This window comes from Moschus berezovskii, chromosome X (assembly GCF_049115385.1).
Source record: "Moschus berezovskii isolate FMDL1 chromosome X, NW_MosBer_1.0, whole genome shotgun sequence".
In the NCBI taxonomy this organism is placed as follows: Eukaryota; Metazoa; Chordata; class Mammalia; order Artiodactyla; family Moschidae; genus Moschus; species Moschus berezovskii.
Window position 1 is genome coordinate 20,604,444 of NC_142488.1, and position 24,505 is coordinate 20,628,948.

The 24,505-nt window shown below is 35.9% G+C and overlaps 1 protein-coding gene and 1 non-coding gene across 5 annotated transcripts in view; one reads left to right on the forward strand and one right to left on the reverse strand.

Annotated features, from left to right (window-relative positions):
• Window positions 1–24,505, forward strand: part of CNKSR2 (connector enhancer of kinase suppressor of Ras 2) — a 279,203-nt gene that overhangs the window by 81,525 nt on the left and 173,173 nt on the right. For all 4 annotated transcript variants that reach the window (XM_055438270.2, XM_055438271.2, XM_055438272.2 and 1 more), the window contains exon 4: window positions 2,751–2,838. In XM_055438270.2, the coding sequence (XP_055294245.1) occupies window positions 2,751–2,838 (88 nt within the window). The remainder of the gene's footprint in view (window positions 1–2,750; window positions 2,839–24,505) is intronic.
• LOC129535378 (U6 spliceosomal RNA) lies at window positions 17,213–17,319 on the reverse strand. Its single transcript, XR_008681639.1, has one exon. It is a non-coding gene; the product is annotated as a U6 spliceosomal RNA (small nuclear RNA).

A 24,505-nucleotide genomic window follows, 5' to 3' on the forward strand; every position in this document is an offset into this window, starting at 1 on the left:
TCATGCGACGAGTTGACTCACTGGAAAAGACTCTGATGCTGGGAAAGGTTGGGGGCGGGAGGAGACGGGGATGACAGAGAATGAGATGGCTGGATGGCATCACCGACTCTGTGGACATGAGTTTGAGTGAACTCCGGGAGTTGGTGATGGACAGGGAGACCTGGCTTGCTGTGATTCATGGGGTCGCAAAGAGTCGGACACGACTGAGCGACTGAACTGAACTGAAGAGACTGGAAGAAGACTCGAGGAGCCATGGGAACTGCAGATGCGTTTATTCTCTCCTGTCTGGCCTGACAGCCATAACACAGCCTCTCTCCTATCTGACACAGCAGCCATAGCAACAGCCATAACATATCCATAATGTAGCCACAACATAGCCATAAGATAACTTCATGTAACATAACCATGGTGTCACTCCCATGGTGTAGCCCCAATGCTGTAGTAACCAGGGCTTACATGGTGAAGCTCATACAGGCATACCGTACAAGGTAGCCCGTTGACCAAGTAAGTACCTTGTGACATGTGTGTGCAGTGCTATAAGTGATCTCAGCTGTTACATAACTGTGCACAGCCATTGTTTACAGAACATGGGACGAGGGGGTGAGAGTGACTGACTGGCACCATCTTCTTAATTTCTCCACACTCTCTTTTACGGTTACATTTTTTAAGAGGTTAGATCTCATGTTGCTGCTGCTGCTGCTGCTGCTGAGTCACTTCAGTCGTGTCCGACTCTGTGTGACCCCATAGACGGAAGCCCACCAGGTTCCCCCGTCCCTGGGATTCTCCAGGCAAGAACACTGGAGTGGGTTGCCATTTCCTTCTCCAATGTGTGAAAGGGAAAAGTGAAAGTAAAGTCGCTCAGTCGTGTCCGACCCCTAGTGACCCCACGGACTGCAGCCTATCAGGCTCCTCCATCCATGGGATTTTCTAAGCAAGAGTACTGGAGTGGCTTGCCATTGCATGCTTAAAAGAATTAAAATAGAAAATAAGCCCAAAGCAGAAGGGAGCAAATAATAATGATCAAAGAACTAAATGAATGAAAATGGAAACAGTATGTTGAGAAGTCAATCAAAATTAAAAGGATAACAAATACTACAAAAAACTCTTTATAAATACATTTGACAGCTTCAATGATATGAATCAATTCCTTCAAAAACACAAACTACCTAAACCAGTTGGAAAATTATCAGGGAAATTAGATAGCTCTTAAATATAGATAATAAATACATAGTGAAAATGCATATAACTTTGGGAAGATACCAATTAAATCTGTGATATGCCCCTCTATAGCTATGAGAATGGCCAAAATAGGTAAGTGAAAAATATGATTTTTAAAGCTATAATAAAGAGCCTCTCATATGGACCCCTATGACAATGGGAGGTGCTTGAGTTCTAGAGTTTTTCTATAAGAGAGACATTCAGCTTGTAACCAGGAGGCAGTTTTATATAAATTGCCTTAAGAGTTATCCGAAGCACTGAAGTTCTAGTTATCTGACTAGATTTTTACCCCCATATCTTTTCTTTTTGTGTTCTTGTTTTCTTTAAACTGGGCTTCCCATATAAAAAACCTAATTGGCATTCATAGACAAGAAAGAGGATAAAGAATAATGGAAGTAAAAGTCACTCAGTTGTGTCTGACTGTTTGCGACCCCATGGACTATAAAGTCCATGGAATTCTCCAGGCCAGAATACTGGAGTGGGTAGCCTTTCCCTTCTCCAGAGGACCTTCCCAACCCAGGGATTGAACCCAGGTCTCCCGCATTGCAGGAGGATTCCTTACCAGCTGAGCCACAAGGGAAGGCCACTGTAAATTCATTTGGCGGCAAAACACTTGCTTGGGAAGACTACTGCTGCCTGTAACATTCTTGAAAATATAAACCTTCTACAAATATATATTATTTGTATGCCAAATTGTTTGAAAAAGGATGTGAAGTGACATAAGGCATTAGTTTAGTACAAGTGAAAAGCTACTTAAACTCACAGCAGTTGGTATATTAGTGTTTAACTCTGGGGTATGGAATCTGGGAGTCAGCCTTCCTCTGTTTGAATACTAGCTCCACCACTTACTAGTTTTCACTTAAGCTTACTGTACCTCAAGTGTCTCATGTGTAAAATGGGAGTAAATAATAGTGTCTTGGAAAAGGAAATGGCAACCCACTCCAGGATTCCTGGGAAATCCCATGAACAGAAGAGCCCAATGGGCTACAGTCCATGGGGTCCCAAAGAGTCGAACATGACTTAGTGACTAAGCAAACAACAATAATAGTGCCTATAAGAGTTGTAAAAATTATTTGGTACATGTAAAGCAGTTAGCACATAATAAATCCTCAGTAAGTTATACCTGTCATGAGACTAAGCTCTAGATTGTGACTGTTTCTGGAAGATACTGGACTCAGCAGTGTTAGCTTCATTTGAAAATAACCCAATATGTCTTTGCTTAAGTATGCCATTTTTTTTTAATTTTACATGTAGTGAAGAGACTTTGTGAGTACCAGAGAACTTTTAAGTATTAAGGACTAAAAAAAGAGAGAGTAGTATGATGGAAAGCAAGCATTTTTTCTTGTATTTAATTCTCTTCCAAGCATTTCTGTTAAATTTTTTTCCTTAAGTGTGTTCTGAATATTTTTATCACTATGTAATGTTAAGAATAATTTGTTTCACATTATTCAAAACCTTATTTTATGCTGTTGTATTTGGGGACCTTTCGAAAGCTGTTCCAATTAATCACAATTTTCCTTTTCCCTTTATAGATCACCATTTGCTGCTGTCACAGACTATTCAGTTACAAGGAATAATGTCATACAGCTCTGCTTGGAATTAACAACAATTGTGCAACAGGTATTACCTGGCAGAATTTCCTTCTGTTAATTTATTAGTATCATATTCTTTTTAAATATAAATTTATTTTAATTGGAGGCTAATTACAGTATTGTAGTGGTTTTGCCTATTTAGCAAGCATTTATAAAATACTGGTTTGGGATTTTTCTTATTCAAAGACAAATGGTTCAGTAGAAATCAAATACGTAATTCATTGGAAAACTGAAATTATCCCCAAATAATTGAAATACTCCAAGTATACTGAGGACATAGAAGGACTTGCTCTGTCCTCCACCCACTGTACACTCTGTTTTGAAGAGGATGCCTTGCCCTTCTTAGGACATTTTGCCCTGATATAACCCATTTATTTATTTATTTTTTAAAGTTAAGTAGCTCATTACATTTGTCACTGTTCCTTATATCTCACCCTCATTTCCCGATCACATGTCCTGTTCCACACGTCACTTTTAAGATATTTCCAAACAGAAAGTTCTCTGTACATGAATGTTCTTGATTCTTGCCTTGCCTACTGTATCCCAATATGTACCTGACTTGATGTCATAATTCATCTACTTTAACTCTTTTCTGTTGTACCTTAAAGGAAATATTAGATGTAAATTTTTCTTAATAAAGCACATCTTCATGACATTCTGGTTTAGTCTACTTACAAGCATAGAATGGATCACGTTCAGACTAGTCATCCTAAAGCCCTGCTCTGATTCTGTCGCTTTCAGCAATTTTCCCCTAATCTCCAAACTGATTACAAATTCCTCTCTTTGGAATTCAAAGGATTCCGAGTATGGTTCTAACATAATTTTGATTTTATTCTCTAATTCTCCTTTGTATCTTAATTGTACTCTAGTTCATGTGGATGAGTTATTGTTGGTAAAATAGATCTTGTAGTTTCATCTGTTTATGTTTTGAGGCCGCCTCAGAACATTCCCCATATATCTTTTTATCTCTGCCTGCCAAAATCATGTCCCATCCTTTAAGGCTTCTAGGGGCTACCACCTCACTTGTGAAATTTTTACCGTTTCTCATAATTGTTTATATTCCCCCTACTTTGACCGTTTATATTTAATATAATTACTGATGTGGTTGGGATTAAATTAAATATACCACCCTGCTGTTTGTCTTCTTTGTCTCCAGTCTGGTCTTTGTTCTTTTTTCTGCATTGGTTATCTTATATGATTCCGTTTTGTCCTTTTTATTAACTTCTCAGATCTAATTCTTTGTTGTATGGGCAAAGATAGAAATCTCTTACTTTACATGTGTTTTATATCTTGTCAGTTATATTCTGTTGTGAATCTTACTTATCTTTCTTCCATTAGATTGTTATCTCCTCGAAGACAGGAACAATATGTGCTCATTACTTACTTGTTAAAATAAATTGACCTGAGCCCCAGTTATCTTATATGGTTTAGCACGTGCTCATTTATGCTCTTCCAGAAAAGTCTAGAATTAAATGTTTGAATTGTTACTCATTTTTATTTCACCTCCTGTGTAAAAGCTGCAGTTCTATCTCTGCTACTCATATTAAGAACCCCAGAGATATCCAGAGATACCCATCACTTTTCATCTCAGTTTATTCATTAATTAAAATAAAATTACTGATCCTTATAACCATTTTCCAATGCTAGAGTGAAAGTGAACAAAGCTTCAGAAACACCATGAGTTTTATATAATGCTAGCAAAACATATTTTTAGAGGAAACTGATAGTCGTGAAATGAATGTTTATAAATCATCTCTTAAATAATCTACTGTTTTCTACTGTTATGTGATGACTTATCTTTGATACAAGGTCTTTATGGGCTCTCTTCTTGTCTGTTGACTCCTATCTTAACAATAGGAGTGACTGTTTGCTTCTTGATGATGAAAATATGGGTAATTTTAATTTATTTAGACTACTTTTTTGTGGTTTTCAAATTTTCTAAAACGAATTTGAGTTAGAAAAATATGAAAAGAATGCTATGTACATTGAAGAAATACTACTTCAGTTTGATGGAAGAGCACAGCATAGATGAATACTTAGTATATTTTGAAATAAATTATGTAGTTTACAAACAGTGTCCATCTAATGGTCTCATTCAGCCATTAAATACACAGTAATCATTGCATTCACTTGGACTTGTATGCAACATCTAAAGACTGAATTAAACTTAAGCTGCCAGTAAAAGAGGCCAATTTGAATAAGCAAAGTATAGATTAAAAAAAATATCTAGGGCATGCATTTATTACTAGGCTTTCAAGAAATCTCATCTGAACAGTTATGATGATAGTTATGCTTTTAAATATGCTGTACTTCAAATTATTTTTCACTCAACTTTAATTATTTTTATTCCCTTTGCAGCAAGATGAGATGATCAATATCTAAAAATAAACTGTCACAAATAGATTTTTTTCCCTTCTTAACACAAAAGGGTGTTTCTGTGAAGTAAGTAGAAAGTGCCTTTTGATATTAGCTACTTATATTTTAAGTAATGCCAGCAATAGAGGAGAAAGATACATTTCTTTTAACAAGTTCTGTTTGGAAGAATTTATTTAATCTTACTGTATCTGTTTTTCTTATTTCCAGTTGTGATGGGTTTAGACCATTATAGTTGAAATCTTTAAAAGAGATTCTTCCCCCAGCACCTCTTTCCCACATAAGATTGATTATAATAACACATTTGAGAAAAAAGGGAAACTGGTTTTAAAGTCTTAAATGGAAAGAATTCTCACAAAGAACTGAAGCTGCAGATATTTAGAGCACTGTCAGCACCTGAAACAGAAAAGTGAGACAGGTACCCACGCACTTCTCAGCATTGAAATACTTGCATGATGCCTACTCTAACGGGTATCAGCTTAACCTAAAATTATTCTATCTGAAATTTTTTCCAGTTCAAACACAAAAAAATGATTAATTAGATTGTTATATAGTTAAGAAATGGTCATAAAAGTATCAGTTTGCAAGGTTCAACTTTGGTGGAACTTAGAATACTTGGGGCAAGGGACAGAGGGTGGGAATGATGAGTCCTGGGAGACTTGAGGCTTAGCCCCATTTTTCATGCATATACATATGCATAAGTATTTTGAAAATGGTCTCTTTCATTTACTATTGTGCCATAATTTTTAAAAATTTTTATGCATATTTATTAGGTCTTCTGTCTCTTAAAAATGTTTATAAGATAATAATACTTGTTAGTTTAAAAAATACAGAAAACCTTAAAGAATAGTTACTGTCATGTCAATTTAAGCACCAGAAACAACTTTGCCACTGCCGTGGTCTTTCCTATAATAAGTGTCTTTAATTAAGTTGTTATTCTGACTTTCTGCCAGTTCATATTTTTGGTATTTCCCCGCATATTTACCTGTCTAATGTATTTTCTTTTTTTTCTAAATCTTCATTCAAGAAAATGGAAAAATCATCTTCAGAAGCCAACATTAGTAATATTTCTTTTTGATGAACATCTTCCTCTAAATTATGTGTGTATACTCTCTATAATCAATTTTGTTACCTTTACATTGTTTTAAATACAAATCAGTAAAAGTAAACTGTGAGTTATTCTTAAGTATACATTTTTAAATAAAGATGTATGTGAACATATTGTGTATATAATCCTTTCTGAAAAGAATGCCTACTTGAATTTAATCTAACTTGTTTTATCTTAATCCAGTTGTTATTTACTCAAAGTAAATTCCCAGGAGAAAATAAGAGCTTTTTAAGGACTTAATTGAATTGATATTTATGGTTTAAATTGTTAGGGCATGTATTTATAAATACTAAAAAAAAACTTAAAAGATTATAGAATTTTGTAAAAATAATCCTAGAAGTGATTTTTAATGTTTTATTAAGGACTTATACAAAATAATTTGACCTGTAAGTTTATTGACAGTATCTATCATGTTTAACTTCATTATATTTTATCCATATGAGTATTACCTCCTTTACCTTCCTAGTTGACCTTTTATATTATTTACTCTTTTATTTTATGGCAAAATAGTATAGTGGGCTTTGATATAAAGTAGATATGAATTCATCATGGCTCTGCTTTTTACAAACTGTATGAATTTTAGCAAATTACTTCATATAATTTTGTCTTCATCTATAAGGTGGATCACTTTGTTGGATTATTATAGGTGAATTTCTGTGAATATTGGAAATTGATCTAGTTCACAATCTGGCATTTTAATGGGAACTTAATAAACGGCAATTTTAGTTATCTTGTATAGCAAAAGATCTTGACCCTCAAGTCAGTTTGTTGTTTCACAAAAAATTTAAAGGAGTGTTTCTCTGCTACTTTTGGTATTGAATGGCAATGAAGAAAGACCTGATTCTGAAATGAGTGATTTTTTTTTAAAAAGGATTTTGGTTTAATTTCAGATGTTTAAGGTGATTGATAACTGTGCTTCATATTCTGAATGATATTTTGGAATGTTCATGTTCAAATGGAATACAGAAATTAATTTTGATTATTTGTGAATTTGCCCTTTCTATCCACATATTCAAGTAACCTAGAGCTGAAAATGGAAAATTCAAAACAGGTGAAGGTAAAAGGCTAGTGTATAATAGTAAGTTATACAGAGTTTGTGTTCTAAAAGGGATATTAAGATTCAAGTAGTAGTGAGATACATGTATACTGGGGTAGGCAGGCTACATATTTTATGGTTCATGTAGTAAGTATTAAACCATATGAAAGCTCAGCCAAGACAGTCTATCACTCATCTCAAACATGGCTTTCAATATTATTTTTGCTATATTCTCAGGGTTAGTGTTTAAGCCTTCCTGAAACAGACATTCTAGGTGACCTGAAAAATGGACTTGGGCTCTTGGGATTTGAAACTGGGACATTTCAGACCAAAAACCAGGACAAACTGTATATGTAATTTTTAAACAATATGAATTGCATTACTTAGCATACCTGTTGAAGACAATATGAAAGATGATTCTTTTTTATTTTATATTTAAACAATATATTTTAGTTCAATACTCATTCCTTTAAGTTTTCTTCAGTTGTTTTAGCTGATGATGAGAAGCAAAACCATTATCTTTTTAAACTTTTCTTTATGATCCTAATATATAATGAATCAGATAGTAGATATACAGCTATTAAGCATAGTACCCAGATAGCTTGAGGAATGTTTTTTCTGAAGACAAATATGAAACCAAAAATTTTATGGAATTTGCAAAGCTGAGATTATGTTGTGTATGTGCCTGTATCCCTTTAAGGCATGGAATATAGCATTATAATCAGAATAGATATAAATACACAGAGAAAAAAGAAATCCTCATTCTTGATGTTTAAAAAGATGATTATTGATAGCTGCAAATTTTCTGAAGGCTCAGAACGAAAAGTAAATAAGTGATGAAATTATTCCAACTCTGTGCAACCCCATAGACGGCAGCACACCAGGCTCCCCCGTCCCTGGGATTCTCCAGGCAAGAACACTGGAGTGGGTTGCCATTTCCTTCTCCAATAAGAATATTGGACATAATTTTTTATTCTTCCAGCTTTCTGACACTTTTTTTGTGAAAAAAAAAAAACTTTAAAAACTTATATAAAATGAAATAGGTTGTTTTTATAGGTTTATTCTTTTACAAACCTAGACTGTGTTGCATATTATCTGAGCGTCTTATCAAGACACTTTTAAAGATGTAGATATTCAATAATATCATCATTAATAATAACAGACTTCCCTGGTGGTGCAGATGGTAAAGTGTCTGTCTACAATGCGGGAGACCCGGGTTCGATCCCTGGGTCAGGAAGATCTCGAAGAACTGGATGTGTGGTGCCATTAGTATACTAATCAAATTATTTTAGGTAGTAAATGACAGGATACTATTTTTCAGACATGTGTTTTCTCACTATTATATTTTATTTATTTTTAAAAAAATTTTATTTAATGGTACAAAGCACAATGCCAAAAACATTAACAGTTAAAATTTCAACAAATGAAAAAATACTATAGAATACACAGTTGTAAAAAGCTACATTAAGTTATTTCACAACTGCCTCAAGCTGCAAAAAGAAAAAAAACCCAATACCATACCTAAGTTATCCCTCTCTCAAAATAATGCCATTTATGTTATAAACCATGAGCACCCCATCAAAAGATGGGAACTGCTTTTGTTAATATATATATATGACTGTATCACTTTGCTATACACCTGAAACAAACACAACACTGTAAATAAAATATAGTACAATATAAAATAAAACAGACTTCTTATATTTTATATATTTTAAACTTTATATACACACAAAATAATTCATGTCATATATATGTTGTGAGGCATAAAAATAACTCAAATACTTTTAAATTGGCCATTTGATATAACATTACCAATATTGTCTTAGTTATAATTGTGCTCTGTCTTCTCATTACCCTGCCTCTTCTAAGGGTGTTTGTTATTTCATATTTTTTTCTGTAAAGTAATTTCATACATTTTCTAAACATTTCATTTAGTTAAGCTTGACTTTGAACTTTGTACAGATAGTATCACTTTGCATATTACTTTTTTGTTTGATAGTGTATTCTGAACTAATTCATGTTTTGTGTAGCCACTGTAGTTCTTTCGCTTTCAATACATATAATAATTATATGTATATACTTCAGTGTTTATTCATTCTCTTGACCATGAATATTTGAATATATACTTACATTTAACTATGTATGTAGGAGGATAATTGCTGGATTATACAGTATACACATGCTCATCTTTAGAAATGTACCACATCTTTTTCTCAAAGTTTTATTGCTTATTTATGTAATATACTTTCATTGCCTCCCTATTTTCTGAATTACTACATTTTGTCATACTGTCTTATTATACAGTTCACCTTTCAAGAGGCTTTTAAAATATTCTCCCAAAGACCCCAAGAAGATAGAACATTTAGCATTATTGCTCTATTATATATAAGGAAATAGAAAGATGGATTACACAATTCTTAACCCTTTTAGGTGATAAGGTTTTCAGAAAAGAATCCTTGATGTGCTCCCATTTGTAATCTACTGTGGTGATTCTTTTTAAGGAATCAAGCCAAATGTAATACTAATCCATTTAAGAAAAGATTTGCTGTAGGAGACTTGGTAAAGGCAAGTTTTCTGCTTTTTGCACCTGAGTGTCACCAGTGCCAGGCATATAAATGTTGAAAAAATGAAAGGATTCATTTTCTCTTTAAAATTTCACCTAAAAAGGGGTTACAGGATTTTAAATGTAATCACTATAACTAGTTCTGAGGCTGATGAAAACCTGAGAGAGAACTAAACAAAATACTGGTTTCTTTTCTTCAAAGTTGATAAAATCCAAGTATATCATCATTATTACAGATATAGTCCTTAATATTTTAAGACTGACTGTGGTGAACAGTATGGAGATTACTTAAAAATCTAGGAATAATACTACCATATGGCCCCACAGCCCTACCACTGGGCATATACCCTGAGAAAACCATAATTCAAAAAGATACATGTACCCCAATGTTCATAGCAGCACTATTTACAATAGCCAGGACATGGAAGCAACCTATATGTCCATTGACAGGTATATATACACTGGAATATTTACTCAGTCATATAAAGGAACGGATTTGAGTCAGTTGTAGTGAGGTGCATGAACCTAGAGCCTGTTAAACGGAGTGAAGTAAGTCAGAAAGAGAAAAGCAAATACAGTATATTAATGCATATATATGGAATCTAGAGAAATAGTACTGATGAACCTATTTATATGGCAGGAATAGAGATGCAGACATAGAGAACAGACTTGTGGACACAATGGGGGAAGGAGAGGGTGGGACGAATTGAGAAAGTAGCATCGAAACATATACATTACCATGTGTAAAATATATAGCTAGTGGGAAGTTGCTGTGTAACACAGGGAGCTTAGCTGGTGTTCTGTGACAACCTACAGGGGTGGGATGGGAGTAGGGGTGGGAGGAAGGTTTAAGAGGGAGGTATGTTTATGGCTGGCCTACGGAGGTATGCATATGTATGCTTATGGCTGATTCACATCATTGTATGGCAGAAACCAACATAACATTGTAAAGCAATTATCCAATTAAAAATAAAGAATAGTTTAAGGCTGCTTCTTCTATTTCTTCTCCATTTAATGCTTGCAATTCCAGGGAGATGATTTGGGTGGGGGCAGGAGGGGGGCAGTGTTAAATGGCACTTGTCTCCTTGTGAAACTGGTAATAAACTGGTGAATTAAGAATGATAGTGGATAGGAATCAGAAACTTGGAGGGGAGGGTTGGTTTGGGAGCTAAAAAAAAGTTCCTATTACTACTGTCCATTCTGCTTCCCACCCACCCCCAAATAAATCCATGTATACATTCCTGAGTATCATTTAGAATGCTTTTGTAGCTTAAAAATTCCATTTTTTTATCTGATAGCAAATTTGAAAACCTGAGCCATAAAAGAATATAGAATGTAATATTATTGGACTATGCACTGTCAAAGCAGTAGTTATCAAAGTACCTAAAGGGAAAAATCAAAAGATTTGATTAGGTAAATTATTGGTTCTGATTCTGTAAATATTTTGTTGTGTATCTTGCTCTTATTTAAGTGCTATCTGCAAAGTTTTTAAATCCTTTTGAAATGTCTGCCCTAGCACTATGCAACAGGTATTAATACCATAACTATTAATTTCCCTTTTAATGTTTCACTGTTTCCACAGCCCTCCATACGCAACTAAATATCTCACTAGGCTTCTTAGTTTAAATGGTTCTTAGAGTAAATGGTTCTTCCCATTTAAACTATCTGCATGAATATTTTCCTGTCCTGTCTCACTACCTGCTTTTTAAAATTGAAATATATTCTCCCCTTGGCTCTTAAGTTCACATTTATAACCCCTCCCTCAAGCCATGTCATCTGGATAAATCCTAAATCTTATGACATTGAAAAATTATTAGCAAGAAAAAAGGGCTCTATAAAGTATAATAGGCAGGCAATGGTATTATTTCTACTTTGAGGTTGGCAAAATGCTTTTAGAACTTATCAGATTTATCCCTCACAATCATCAGGTAAAATAGGTAGACTAAATGTCATTATCTCAATTTTGTAAATGGATAAATAGAATTTTAGAGAGGAACAGTGACATGGTCAGTTAGTGACATGACCAGGACTTAGATCCAGCTGCTTTGACATGGTTTGTAATACTTCCTGCTCATTGTTTCTCAAGTTTGGCTTCACCTTGGAATGGAGTAAAAAGCTTTTTATTTAAAAGCACAGATATTGGGTCCCATCCAAGACCTATTAAATTAGACTCTCTTGGTAGGGTTATAATCAGTTTTTTTTTTTAAATGATGCCTCAGTTGATTCTAACATAGAGCCAAAATTGATAATCACTGTGATGTAGTCACACTGCTTTAATGAGATGAACGTGAGGTAGGAAGAAAATATATGTGATCAAGAACAGTGCTTCCCAATGGTTCGTCCACGGACTATGATTCACCCAGGGAAGCTTGTTAAAAATGCAGATTTCTTGGACTTCACTACGGTATGAATGGTTGAGAACGAGGTCCAACTATTTGTAGGTGATATCAGCCTAGAGCCCACACTTTTATAAAACAGGCTGAAGTTTTGAATATACAACTGTTACTATTAGTTCATAGTCTATGTGGGTCATAAATGCATTTGCAAAAGGATTAGACTTGTTCTTCGAAACATCAAATATATATGTTATTAACAAAAATGGTCCTTGTGCATTCATAATAGTGGGAGAGCCCATGCTAGAAACTGATGTGGTATCAACAGACAGAGGCAGAAACTAGACTTACTAAAACAAGAAAGAATAGTAATATTTTAGCATTTTTATAAACCATATTTTGCCTTATTTGGATTATATAGTTGAATCATTACACAAAATCTGTGACATAGATTTCATACCTACCTTAGATGAAAGCAAGAAATCAAAATATAGAACTGCTAGTTAAAGGCACTGGTTTTCTGAGATATTTTGCTCAACTGCTGATGTATTTTTTAATAACCCTGGCCTCTTGGGTTGGGTGAGAATAACGACTGACATTAGATAGGTAATTCATAAGAAATTAGACCCTAACACAAGTAAAATAATGGAATGAAATTGTAATCAACAGGGGCAGGTTGAAAAACTGGTCAGAATTAAGTAATTAGGACAAGTGAGCATAAATCAAACTGAAAAAAATGAGGTAAAAATTCTCTAAAGTACAAGATGGGAAAAGACTAGATTTGCATGAAGGTAGTAGAACGTAATCTGAGGTTAATTGTAAATTACATTCTGTGAGAAGTGACATAGCACCTCATATTTCCTGAAATGAATAAATACAACCTGTAAAATTGATGAAATAATTATTGCATTAAACTCTGTGCTGGTTAGGTCTTCATTTGAGTGAGTGTTCTTTTTTTTTCCCCTTTTTATTTGATGGAGGATTTTGTCAGTTAAGATAAGGTTGATTATGCTGTGATAACAACCTGAAAATGTTAGTGGCTTTTAATAATGCTCATTCCAGTGCTCATGTTCCATGTCCACCCTGGGTTGCTTTAGCTCTTCTCCACATCCTCTTCATTTCACAGCTCAGACTAGCCTCTTCTTGAATACTGCTTGCAGAGGGAAAAGAAACCCTGGTGAACTATGAACTGATACTTAAAGTTTCTGCATGGAAATAAGACATAGCACTTCAACTCACATTTTGTTGAACAAAGTAAATCATAGGTCCATGGCCAACAGTGGTGGCTCCAAGAAATTTACTTTTCCCTTGAGAAAAGAAAGTATATATTTAGAAATCATAATACAAATCTGCTACAATATTGAACCTATAAACAATTTCAGTATAGCGTTTACTAGAATTTTAAGGACAACAGTGTTTATTTGAATATAAGGAAAGAGGCAATAAAACTAGGTGCTAAAATTTTGAATATCAAGGAAACAGCTTGATAAAGGTTGAATTTTAAGAATTTCTTCTTTTCCCTCAATGCTGTGTTTGTATGCATGTGTGTGTTTCTTGGTATTTGAAGTATAGTCTACTGGAATATAGGGTGGGAAGTTTGGTGGGAAGGGGAGACTTTGGTGAGAGGGGGAGACTTATTGAAATTTTTCAAAGCATAAAATTCTACCTGATAATCTCTCAGTGTTATGACTGGGAAACGCCAAATGGTTACTGATTCCATGTAATATCTATTTTGAGGGTGTACAATGTTCAGCCTAGGTATAAGCTAGTATTATTACTTGGAAAATTTAGTATTTGTTATGATTTAAATATCATCATCATTGATCTAAAAATATTGAATGCTCGGGTATATGTCACTTTTTCAAATGTTGGACATAGTTACTAAAAGAAATGGTTCCATTTTGTCTATGAAAGTGCAATCTAAGCAGATAAATAGGGCAAAGATGCATGAGCTTAAGGAATTTTTTAAACTAATACTTGGAATTTGTTCACATATATTATAACTTCCATTTATTTTCTGGCAGTCAGATGTATGGTCTTGAATTAAAGAATTAATGTTTAAATGATATCTTTATTTCCAGTGGGGTGTGGTATTAATCTTTGCTTGAACTCTTCAGTTGGATTTATCACAAGGGAAAACTTCTCTCCCAATTTTAGACTCTATAGATTTTCTTTCCATTCTCTAGGCAAGAATACCAGAATGGGTTACCATGCCCTCCTCCAGGGGGTTTTGCAAACCCAGAGATTGAACCCAGGTCTTGCTCATTGCAGGCGGATTCTTTACCGTCTGAGCCACCAGGGAAGCCCAAGAAGACTGGAGTGGGTAGCTTATCCCTCCTCCAGCAGATCTTCCCTACCCAGGAATCGAACCAGGGTCTGCCTGCACTACAAGCAGATTCTTTACTAGTTGAACTACCACGAAGCCTTTGTGATATATTAGATGGCCATTATAGTAAGTAACTTGAACATGTGGAAGCTAGAGAGACTTATTATTACAAAGAAATTTTAGCTTCATTGAATAAATATAAAATTCTTGATATCTTTTCAGTTCAGTTCAGTTCAGTCGCTCAGTCGTGTCCGACTCTTTGCGACCCCATGAATCACAGCACGCCAGGCCTCCCTGCCCATCACCAACTCCCGGAGTTCACTCAAACTCATGTCCATCAAGTCGGTGATGCCATCCAGCCATCTCATTCCCTGTAGTCCCCTTCTCCTCCCACCCCCAATCCCTACATAATGTGAATCTTTGTGCTGAGAAAGCTCCAATTATTTTTGTTGAAAATATCTGCTGAGATCATGCAAACTGAAGTCTAATACCAAATTCATATTTTAAATGATTTTAGAACTGTGAAACTCAGTCTTTTTGTACAAAATAGGAGTGTGAAGAAACTAAGTGTACTGTGCTAGTTTATTTAGCAGTTAGTTTTGTTTTTAACATATGGCTTTAAAGTTTCGTTTTTATACCTAACCTATAAAACCAATGTTAAATACTTACTATGGAATATGAAAATAGAGACTCAATGGAATAAAATAATCGTAACTGATGAACTCACATTTATAGCATATACAGAGCCCCTGGAGATATTAAAGAGATAGTGCAGTTGGATATAGGGTTCCTTTTTTGAAAATATTGACAGTCTAATGGGAAAGACCAACAATTAGATCACTGATAGAAACATAAGATGCATAGTTAGAGTTATCTGATTGGCCATTCAAGACCATTTTGGATTTGTTGGATTTGCTTCAGTGGTTTTTGGATTTGTTGGAGAGCCACTTAGATGCTGAAAAAAACAGACCTCCAAGTCTGTATATGCTAAAAAATTAGTTTCCACATTCATCCAACTGTTGGAACATTAGTCTTTCATTGTCAAGTAAAAGATGAGTGATTAGAGTCAAGTGTGGTTTCATTTTAAATGAACTCGTGTGGGAGAACTAGAACAGAACTTTGGAGAGGAATATGATCCAAGATGCAGAAGAATATAATTATGTTTACCAACACAAAGACTAAGATGGTCTCTAAGGTCATGCCCACCCACATTCTCCTCCTATTCTTGGTTTATTGCATTTTTTGTTATAATTCATAACCGTATTTAACCTAATGAAAAACCTTAGCCAATTTTCAAAATGGGTCATTTTAAAATTTCAATAGATCCCATCCTTCATGAACATTCTTCTCATTTCTGAAATAACATCAGGAAGACTAACAAGTTTGTGATCATTGAGTCAGTCACAATGGTGAAGGGACTGCCAAGGAAGTAATTGTTGGGTTATTATACTTCTGCCTTGTTTGCCAAGGACATTTATCTGAAATGAGAATTAAACTATGGCATTTTGGTAACTTATTCAGGAAGGATGTTAATGCCTGTCTATTCACCGTGGACATTCTTCTTTTCACTTGAAGTACTCAGTCAGCTTTCAGTCTCTGATGAACCTTAATTTAGTTTGAAGTTTTATCTTTCATCCATTGCAAATCATTTATCATTGGCACTGCTTTCTCTGTGTCCACAAAGCTATGTGATGGGTACTTGGAATTCATTTTTCATTCTCTTCTGTATTTTATCTTACACAGAGAATTGGTGTTATTGTACTGTGTGGTGTAGATGTCATAGTAGACTGGACTCTGCCCTTTGCTGAAGGGGAAAAAAAAATGAAGGCTCTGGTTAATGAATGGGAATTAAATCCCTTCATGTTTTCTTCCCAGATATTGCTTTTTCTGGTTTTTGTTTCTTGGTAAATGGCTTTTCCAGGCTTACCTGGTGGCTCAGCGGTAAAGAGTTCATCTGCCAATGCAGGAGATGCAGGTTTGATCCCTGGGTCAGAAAGTTCCCCTTTAGAAGGAAATTACAACCCACTCCAGTATTCTTGTCTGGGAAATCCCATGGACAGAGGAGCCTGACGGGCCACAGTCCATGGGATCGCAAAGAGTCGGGCATGTCTTAGCAACTAAACAACAAATGGCTTTTCCAGCTGTTGGATGGACTAAGTATATTTCTCTAGACTTGTGCTGCTGTCTAATATGGTAACCACTAGCTGCATGTGGCAGGTGTTTTTTTGGCCACATTGTGTGGCTTGCAGGATCTTAGTTCCACTACCAGGGATTGAACCCAGGCCAAGGTAGTGAAAGCATGGAAACCTAACCACTGGACAACCTGGGTATTCCCTGAATGTGGCAATTGAAACGTAAATTAATTAAAATTAAAGAAAATTACAAATTCAGTTCCTCATTTGCACTTAAGGCATTTAAAGTGCTTAATAGCCACACATGTCTAATGACTATTGAATTAGACAGCACAGACGTAGACTATTTTACTGTAACTCTGTTATCACTATAACTTTTGTTAGATGTCTCTGTAACACTTTCTCCAGTTACTCCTGACCACATAACTAACTTCCTCCATCTCTTTTTTTTTTAATTAATTTTTTATTGAAGGATAATTGCTTTTCAGAATTTTGTTGTTTTCTCTCAAAACTCAACATGAATTAGCCAAAAACATGGAGCGCTTCACAAATTTGCATGTCATCTTTGTGCAGGGGCCATGCTAATCTTCTCTGTATTGTTCCAATTTTAGTATATGTGCTGCTGAAGCAAGCACCATCTGACTCCTAAACATTATCTGATCTTGTCCATAGCTGTCTTCTCACTACGCATATTCTTTGTTGATGAATTCATTGTTGTTTCATTTTCCTTGTACCTTTAACTCTCTCTTTAATGTAAATATTTCCCAGCTTGGATTCTGTTCTAGATCCAATTAAGCTTTATTTTAGATGTTTACTGAGCAGCTTTGTATAGGACTGGCCAAAAAGTTTGTTTGGGTTTCTGTAAGTTGTTTTTCTGTAAGATGTTACATAACATCTTACAAAAAACCCAAATGAACTTTTGGCCAACCCAATATATGGCCTCTCAGCCACTTCTAATTTTACATGCCCAAAATAGAATTATTTTATTTTCTCTAAATTCTCTCCTTCTATCATCACTACAGTGTTATTCATCCAATTGCTCAGACTTGAACCCCAGGGTAATGTTTAACTTTCCCCTCCCCATTATTCTGTGTACCTATGAAAGTTACCGAGTTAGCTCATTGCTGGCTACATGTATCTCATCTACCTTTTTTCATCTCCCCTTCCACCATCATCACCTCAGTTCAAGCCCTGATTACATATCATATTTTCTACTGAAAAAGTATTCTGACTGACCTCCTTGCCTCCAGTTTTGCTCCCTTCCAAATCCATAACTGCTTCTTCATCGCTTTCATGAAACACATTTGATCACAGTCTTCCCATACTCAAACATTTGTGAGCACTTCCTTTAGCAGAGTAAATTGTATATTTCATCTTCCCCAGAGATGAAATGTCTACTTGGTATATTTTGGAAGGTAACACAACTTTGGAAAGATTTTTCCCTCTGAGACATGGCACCAAAGTTATTCTTGTAACTAAAAGAAAGGAACAAGAGAAAAAGAACTATGAGAAGAGAAAGAGATGTCTGTTTGAGTTGTTAAGCTAGACCAGAGAATTTGAACTATAGTCTCATCCCACTACCCCCATATTTTGTTAAAACACACACACACTCATGCTTACCATTCACATTGCTGTTTAATATCAACCATGGCAGTAAGTGTAAGCTATCTTGACTTCAGCCTTTTCCAAATGAAAGTCACAAGAAATTGTCAAGTGACTGAGTTAAGTCTTTGCTACCCCAGTAGAAAGTGAAAGTGAAAGTCGCTCAGTGTGTCTGACTCTTTGCAACCCCATGGACTATACAGTCCATGAAATTCTCCAGGCCAGAATACTGGTGTGGGTAGCCTTTCCCTTCACTAGGGGATCTTCCCAACCCAGGGATCGAACGCAGGTCTCCCACATTGCAGGCAGTTTTTTTTTTTTTTTTTACCAGCTGAGCCACCAGGGAAGCCCAAAAATATTGAAGTGGGTAGCCTATCCCTTCTCCAGCAGATCTTCCTGACCCAGGAATCAAACCAGGATCTCCTGCATTGCAGGCTGATTCTTTACCAACTGAGGTACCAGGGAAGAGGGAGCTTCAAAATAGATTGCTTTACAAAAATAAAGCTTTTATTCCCTTTAAAACAACAAAATTCCCCCAGCCTATCATTGGTAACTCTCCACAATATGACTCTTTATTTTCTAGACTTTCTTTCTCATTGCACTCACCTCATGTGTCTTAAGCTCTAGCCAGATTGATTTCTTATCCTGATTGTGTGCCTTTGTCCAGTGTGCTCATGTAATTTGGCATGATCTTTCCCCCTCAACCCCCAATTTCCAGACTTAAAAGCTATTTAAGCTCAGTTAAAATACCGTCTCCTTCAGAAGATCATTCCAGAGTTAAGAAGTCAGAACTTATCTCCTTTTTTATAGGATCGCCTATTAGCATTTATCTTGTTTACCTTGTATTACTATTCGAATAGTTTCACCTGCTTCTTTACTAAATAATGAAATAATGATGGCCAAGGATCAAAGTGCCTTACAGTGAACTGCATTTAGAAGATGAAAAAAAAAAAATTCTGGTGAATGGTATTGTGACTTGAGGCTTCCCTCGTGGCTCAGTGGTAAAGAATACGACTGCCAACGCAGGAGGCATGGGTCAGGAAGATCCCCTGGAGGAGGAAATGTATTCTTCCTGGGAAATCCCATGGAGAGAGGAACCTGGCAGGCTACAGTCCATGGAGAAGCAAGAGTTAGACAGGACTTGGTGACTAAGCAACAACATTGTAACTTGAGTGAATGAATGATTGAGTAAGAGTATAACACTAACTCATTACATGAATTAATCAGTGAAGCAACATAGTGTAGAAATTTTGATATCTTGATAATAGAATATGTGAGGTATTTAGTATCTAAGTACCCTTATCAAAGGTTTGCATGGCTGGCTTATTTACATATTAGTTGAAAGCAAAACAATTAATGACCTATGTACTGTTCTTGTGACTATCTATAATACACAGTTGATGAGCTGTATTATTTGTACTGAACATTCTAATCCCCAGGTGACAAAATATTTAGCATTTATGGTAAAATACAGGATAGAAATTTTTTATGTATTTTGCTCAGTGTAGCAGTTGGATCATGGTTTCACTAAAAGGATAACTGATTATGATCCTGTGGGGTGATCTTACTTTCCTAAGGAAAAAAGTGATCAAAACTGAAGAAAAACTCATTTTATAAATATTGTCTTATTAAGAATTTGATGCATTTAAATGTGCATCACATCATTTGTAAAAGCATTATACATAAAAAGGATAAAGAAATTCAAGTGTTATTTTGCATGTACCGTAAAAGACAGCATGAGCTACTAAAGAGAATTCCTGGGAGTGTATAGTGGCACAGCTCTAAATCCAATTTTAAAAACCTAAATTTAATCCTAACCTAAAAATAACTAGAACGTCAGAGGTGTACCTTTCCATAGTGTGCATAAGTTCAGAAAATGGAGATTTCTTCATATCCAGTGCAATTTTATTTTTAAAACTTGGGGTATGCTCTTTTAGGAAAGGATTTGGCCTTAAGTGTTAATAAAACTCCCACTTCAGAAGCAAATATTTTAAAGTCACATTTGATGGAAATAAAATGACTTACTGATGAGATGAATCCCCCCAAAGTACATGCTGAATGTATGCTGTGTGTGTGTGCTCAGTCGTGTCCTACTCTTTGCAACCTCATGGATTGTAGCCCACTAGGCTCCTCTATCCATGGGATTCTCCAGGCAAGAATATTGGAGTGGGTTTCCTTTTTCTCCTCCAGGGGATCTTCCTGACCCAGGGATTGATCCCGTGTCTTTTGCGTCTCCTACATCGGCAGGCCCCCTGGTGGATCAGAGGTTAAAGCGTCTGCCTCCAATGCGGGAGACCCGGGTTTGATCCCTGGGTCAGGAAGATCCCCTGGAGAAGGAAATGGTAACCCACTCCAGTATTCTTTCCTGGAGAATCCCATGGACGGAGAAGCCTGGTAGGCTACAGTCCACGGGGTCGCAAAGAGTTGGACACGACTGAGCGACTGAACGGAACGGAACATCGGCAGGCCAGTTCTTTACCATAGCACCACCTGGGACGCTTCATAGCACAACACAGTGGTTTTGTTGAATTTTATTAAGAAATATATTAATATTTTAAATTTTTAATTAATTGACTTTTTATATGTTGATTTGTGTAATTCTGTGACACTTATAGTCCTAAAGTTATTAAAATATAAAATTTCTTGAAGACTGTAGAAATTTACATATTGTAACTTATTTAGTTGAATGCTTATATTCTTAAACTGCGCTTCTCTAAGCCATGTTTTATTTATCTTTATATCCTTAAAACAGATGATTAATATTTGCTGAATCAAGAGCTATACAGATAAATAGCTGTATACATCTATCATACATTATCCAATTAGTTTAATATATTCCATATTATTAAACTTACTATATATATTTGGCTATATTTAGTATATTTAAATTTTACTTCAAACATATTTAATATTTAGTAATATTTACTACTTCTGTCCATTATAGTTATCCTCTTAGATACTCAAATTGCTCCATCTCTGCCCAGGGAGAATTCTCTTCATATTGACTTCTGAATCCTACTGACACAATCCTTGTAATCTTTAATAGCTTCTTTCTATTTTGTGTCACAATATAATACATGTTCCTCTTGTACAATTCCTATCCCAGTTTGGTATTAGCCATTTTCCAAGAAAGCCTGTGAAGTGGTATTTGAATACCAACAATTGTGGAGGGTTCATTTACTACTAAATTGGTCATTGTTTCTATGCTTTTTCAGTGGACAGAGCTAAGAGAAACATACATATATACATACATAATACATCAAGAGACTCTAAGGTTTTTACTGATCTTATGTATGTGTCTGCTTTCTCCCATACTAAAATTACTTACCAGTGTCACCAAGAGTGACAAAATGTTCAGTTCAGTTCAGTCTCTCAGTTGTGTCCAACTCTTTGTAACCCCATGAACTGCAGCATGCTAGGCCTCCCTGTCCATCACTAACTCCTGGAGCCTACCCAAACTCATGTCCATTGAGTTGGTGATGCCATCCAACCATCTCATCCTCTGTCATCCCCTTCTCTTCCTGCCCTCAATCTTTCCCAGCATCAGGGTCTTTACAAATGAGTCAGCTCTTCACATCCAGGGGCTAAGGTATTGGAGTTTCAGCTTCAACATCAGTCTTCCAGTGAATACCCAGGACCGATCTCCTTTAGGATGGACTGGTTGGATCTCCTTGCAGTCCAAGGGACTCTCAAGAGTCTTCTCCAACACCACAGTTCATAAGCATCAATTCTTCGATGCTCAGCTTTCTTTATAGTCCAACTCTCACATCCATACATGACTAATAGAAAAACCATAGCCTTGACTAGACGGCCCTTTGTTGGCAAAGTAATGTCTCTGCTTTTTAATATGTTGTCTAGGTTGATCATTCCAAGATGTCTGGCTCTAGGTGAGTGATCCAGACATCTTGGAATGTGAAGTCAAGTGGGCCTTAGAAAGCATCACTACGAACAAAGCTAGTTGAGGTGATGGAATTCCAGTTTTCTAAAACCTGCTTGAACATCTAGAAGTTCATGGTTCACATATTGCTGAAGCCTGGCTTGGAGAATTTTGAGCATGACTTTACTGGCGTGTGAGATGAGTGCAATTGTGCAGTAGTTTGAGCATTTTTTGGCATTTCCTTTCTTTGGGATTGGAATGAACACTGACCTTTTCCTGTCCTGTGACCACTGCTGAGTTTTCCAAATTTGCTGACATACTGAGTGCAGCATTTTCACAGCATCATCTTTCAGGATTTGAAATAACTCAACTGGAATTCCATCACCTCCACTATCTTTGTTCATAGTGATTCTTCCTAAGGCCCACTTGACTATTGTCATGTAATTGTTCACTTGCTTCATCCTGTAAGACACAGGTAACAGTTTCAATAAAATAGTAACAAACTAACAATACTACTACCAACAATATGGTTACTGAAAATAGTATAAATGAAAATAGTGAAAATTGCTCAGTCATGTCCGACTCTTTGTGACCCCATGGACTGTACTGTCCAAGCCTGAAAGTGGTAAAAGATTTTCTTTAACAGTTCTTTTTTTATATCATACTAGGGATGTACACCGGAGAAGGCAATGGCAAGCCACTCCAGTACTCTTGCTTAGAAAATCCCATGGATGGAGGAGCCTGATAAAGGCTGCAGTCCGTGGGATCACTATGGGTCGGACACGACTGAGCGACTTCACTTTCACTTTTCACTTTCACACATTGGAGAAGGAAATGGTAACCCACTCCAGTGTTCTTGCCTGGAGAATCCCAGGGATGGGGGAGCCTGGTGGGCTTCCGTCTATGGGGTCACACAGAGTCGGACACGACTGAAGTGACTTAGCAGCAGCAGCAGCAAGGATGTACACAGAGAAGGCAATGGCAATCCACTCCAGTACTGTTACCTGGAAAATCCCATGGACGGAGGAGCCTGGTGGGCTGCAGTCCATGGGGTCGCTAAGAGTCGGACACGACTAAGCGACTTCACTTTCCCTTTTCCCTTTCATGCATTGGAGGAGGAAATGGCAACCCACTCCTGTGTTCTTGCCTGGAAAATCCCAGGGACGGGGGAGCCTGTTGGGCTGCCGTCTGTGGGGTCACACAGAGTCGGACACGACTGAAGCGACTTAGCAGCAGCAGCAGCAGGGATGTACAAATAAAGTATATTGTAAAGAACCTTGAAATAGTTATTCTCCATGTGATTATTCTGTCACAACAGAATATACATTTAGATCATATTTACTTTTTTCCTTGATAAGAAGCCTTTTGAATTGTGAACATTTAATCTGTATCATTTGATTCTAGGAAGGTATGTAGTTAATGAAACTTGCATCCATTACAGCTGAAGCTAGCTGTAGAGGCAGCATGGGGAAACTGGGCAACTTCCCAGCTTTTCCCAAGTTATCTCTTCCTAGTGTAATTGTGTTTGAACTTAATTCTGTAAAATTGGACTCTTCCAAATTCAGGTGTAAGTACACATGCACTTTCCAAATATAAGTGTTTTATCTACACCTTGCCTCCTCTGTACACATAATTCATTCATACTTAATAAATTGACTTTATATGATTATATAGACATAGATGTGATTGTTTGTAACAGACTTCTCCTTTGGCATAGGAGCCCTTCCGAATAGCAAGACCCAGTCCTTAAGTATTTCTATTAGTTTGTGAAATGAATTAGACCAAATTTAATGTTTAAAAAATTAGCCCCCCAAAGAATTTCTTCTTCTGGCAAGATATTGTGGTGAAATGGTGTTACCAAAAGCTGTGTTGAACAAGATTCCTTTTTGTCAAAATTAAATTCAGGGGAAAAAGTGAAATGGATTCTCATTCCTTGAAATATGCAGTACTTTGGAATATATATATTTTTTCAAAATTATCTAGTCAAATAATAATCAGTTAACTTTATATTTTGAGGTAAAAGTTTTTAGTTTAAAATACTTAAATCACGCAGAGTAACAATAATTCATAGTTAAAATGTACTTATCATTTACTGTATGTCAGATAGTGCTGAGCCATTTATTTCATTTCCTCATTTGATTCTCACACATTGCTATTGGTTTACTGCTATTATCATGCCCATTTTATAAATTCCTTGAGTAAACTGTACCATAGAAACACAGAGTTTCTAAGCAAAGATCACTTTGCTATATTACTGTTTATTATAAGTCTAGCAGTTGCAGATAAAAAGACAATGGAAAATTTTTTAAATAATTTTTTGTAATTTCAGAGACAAATTTAGG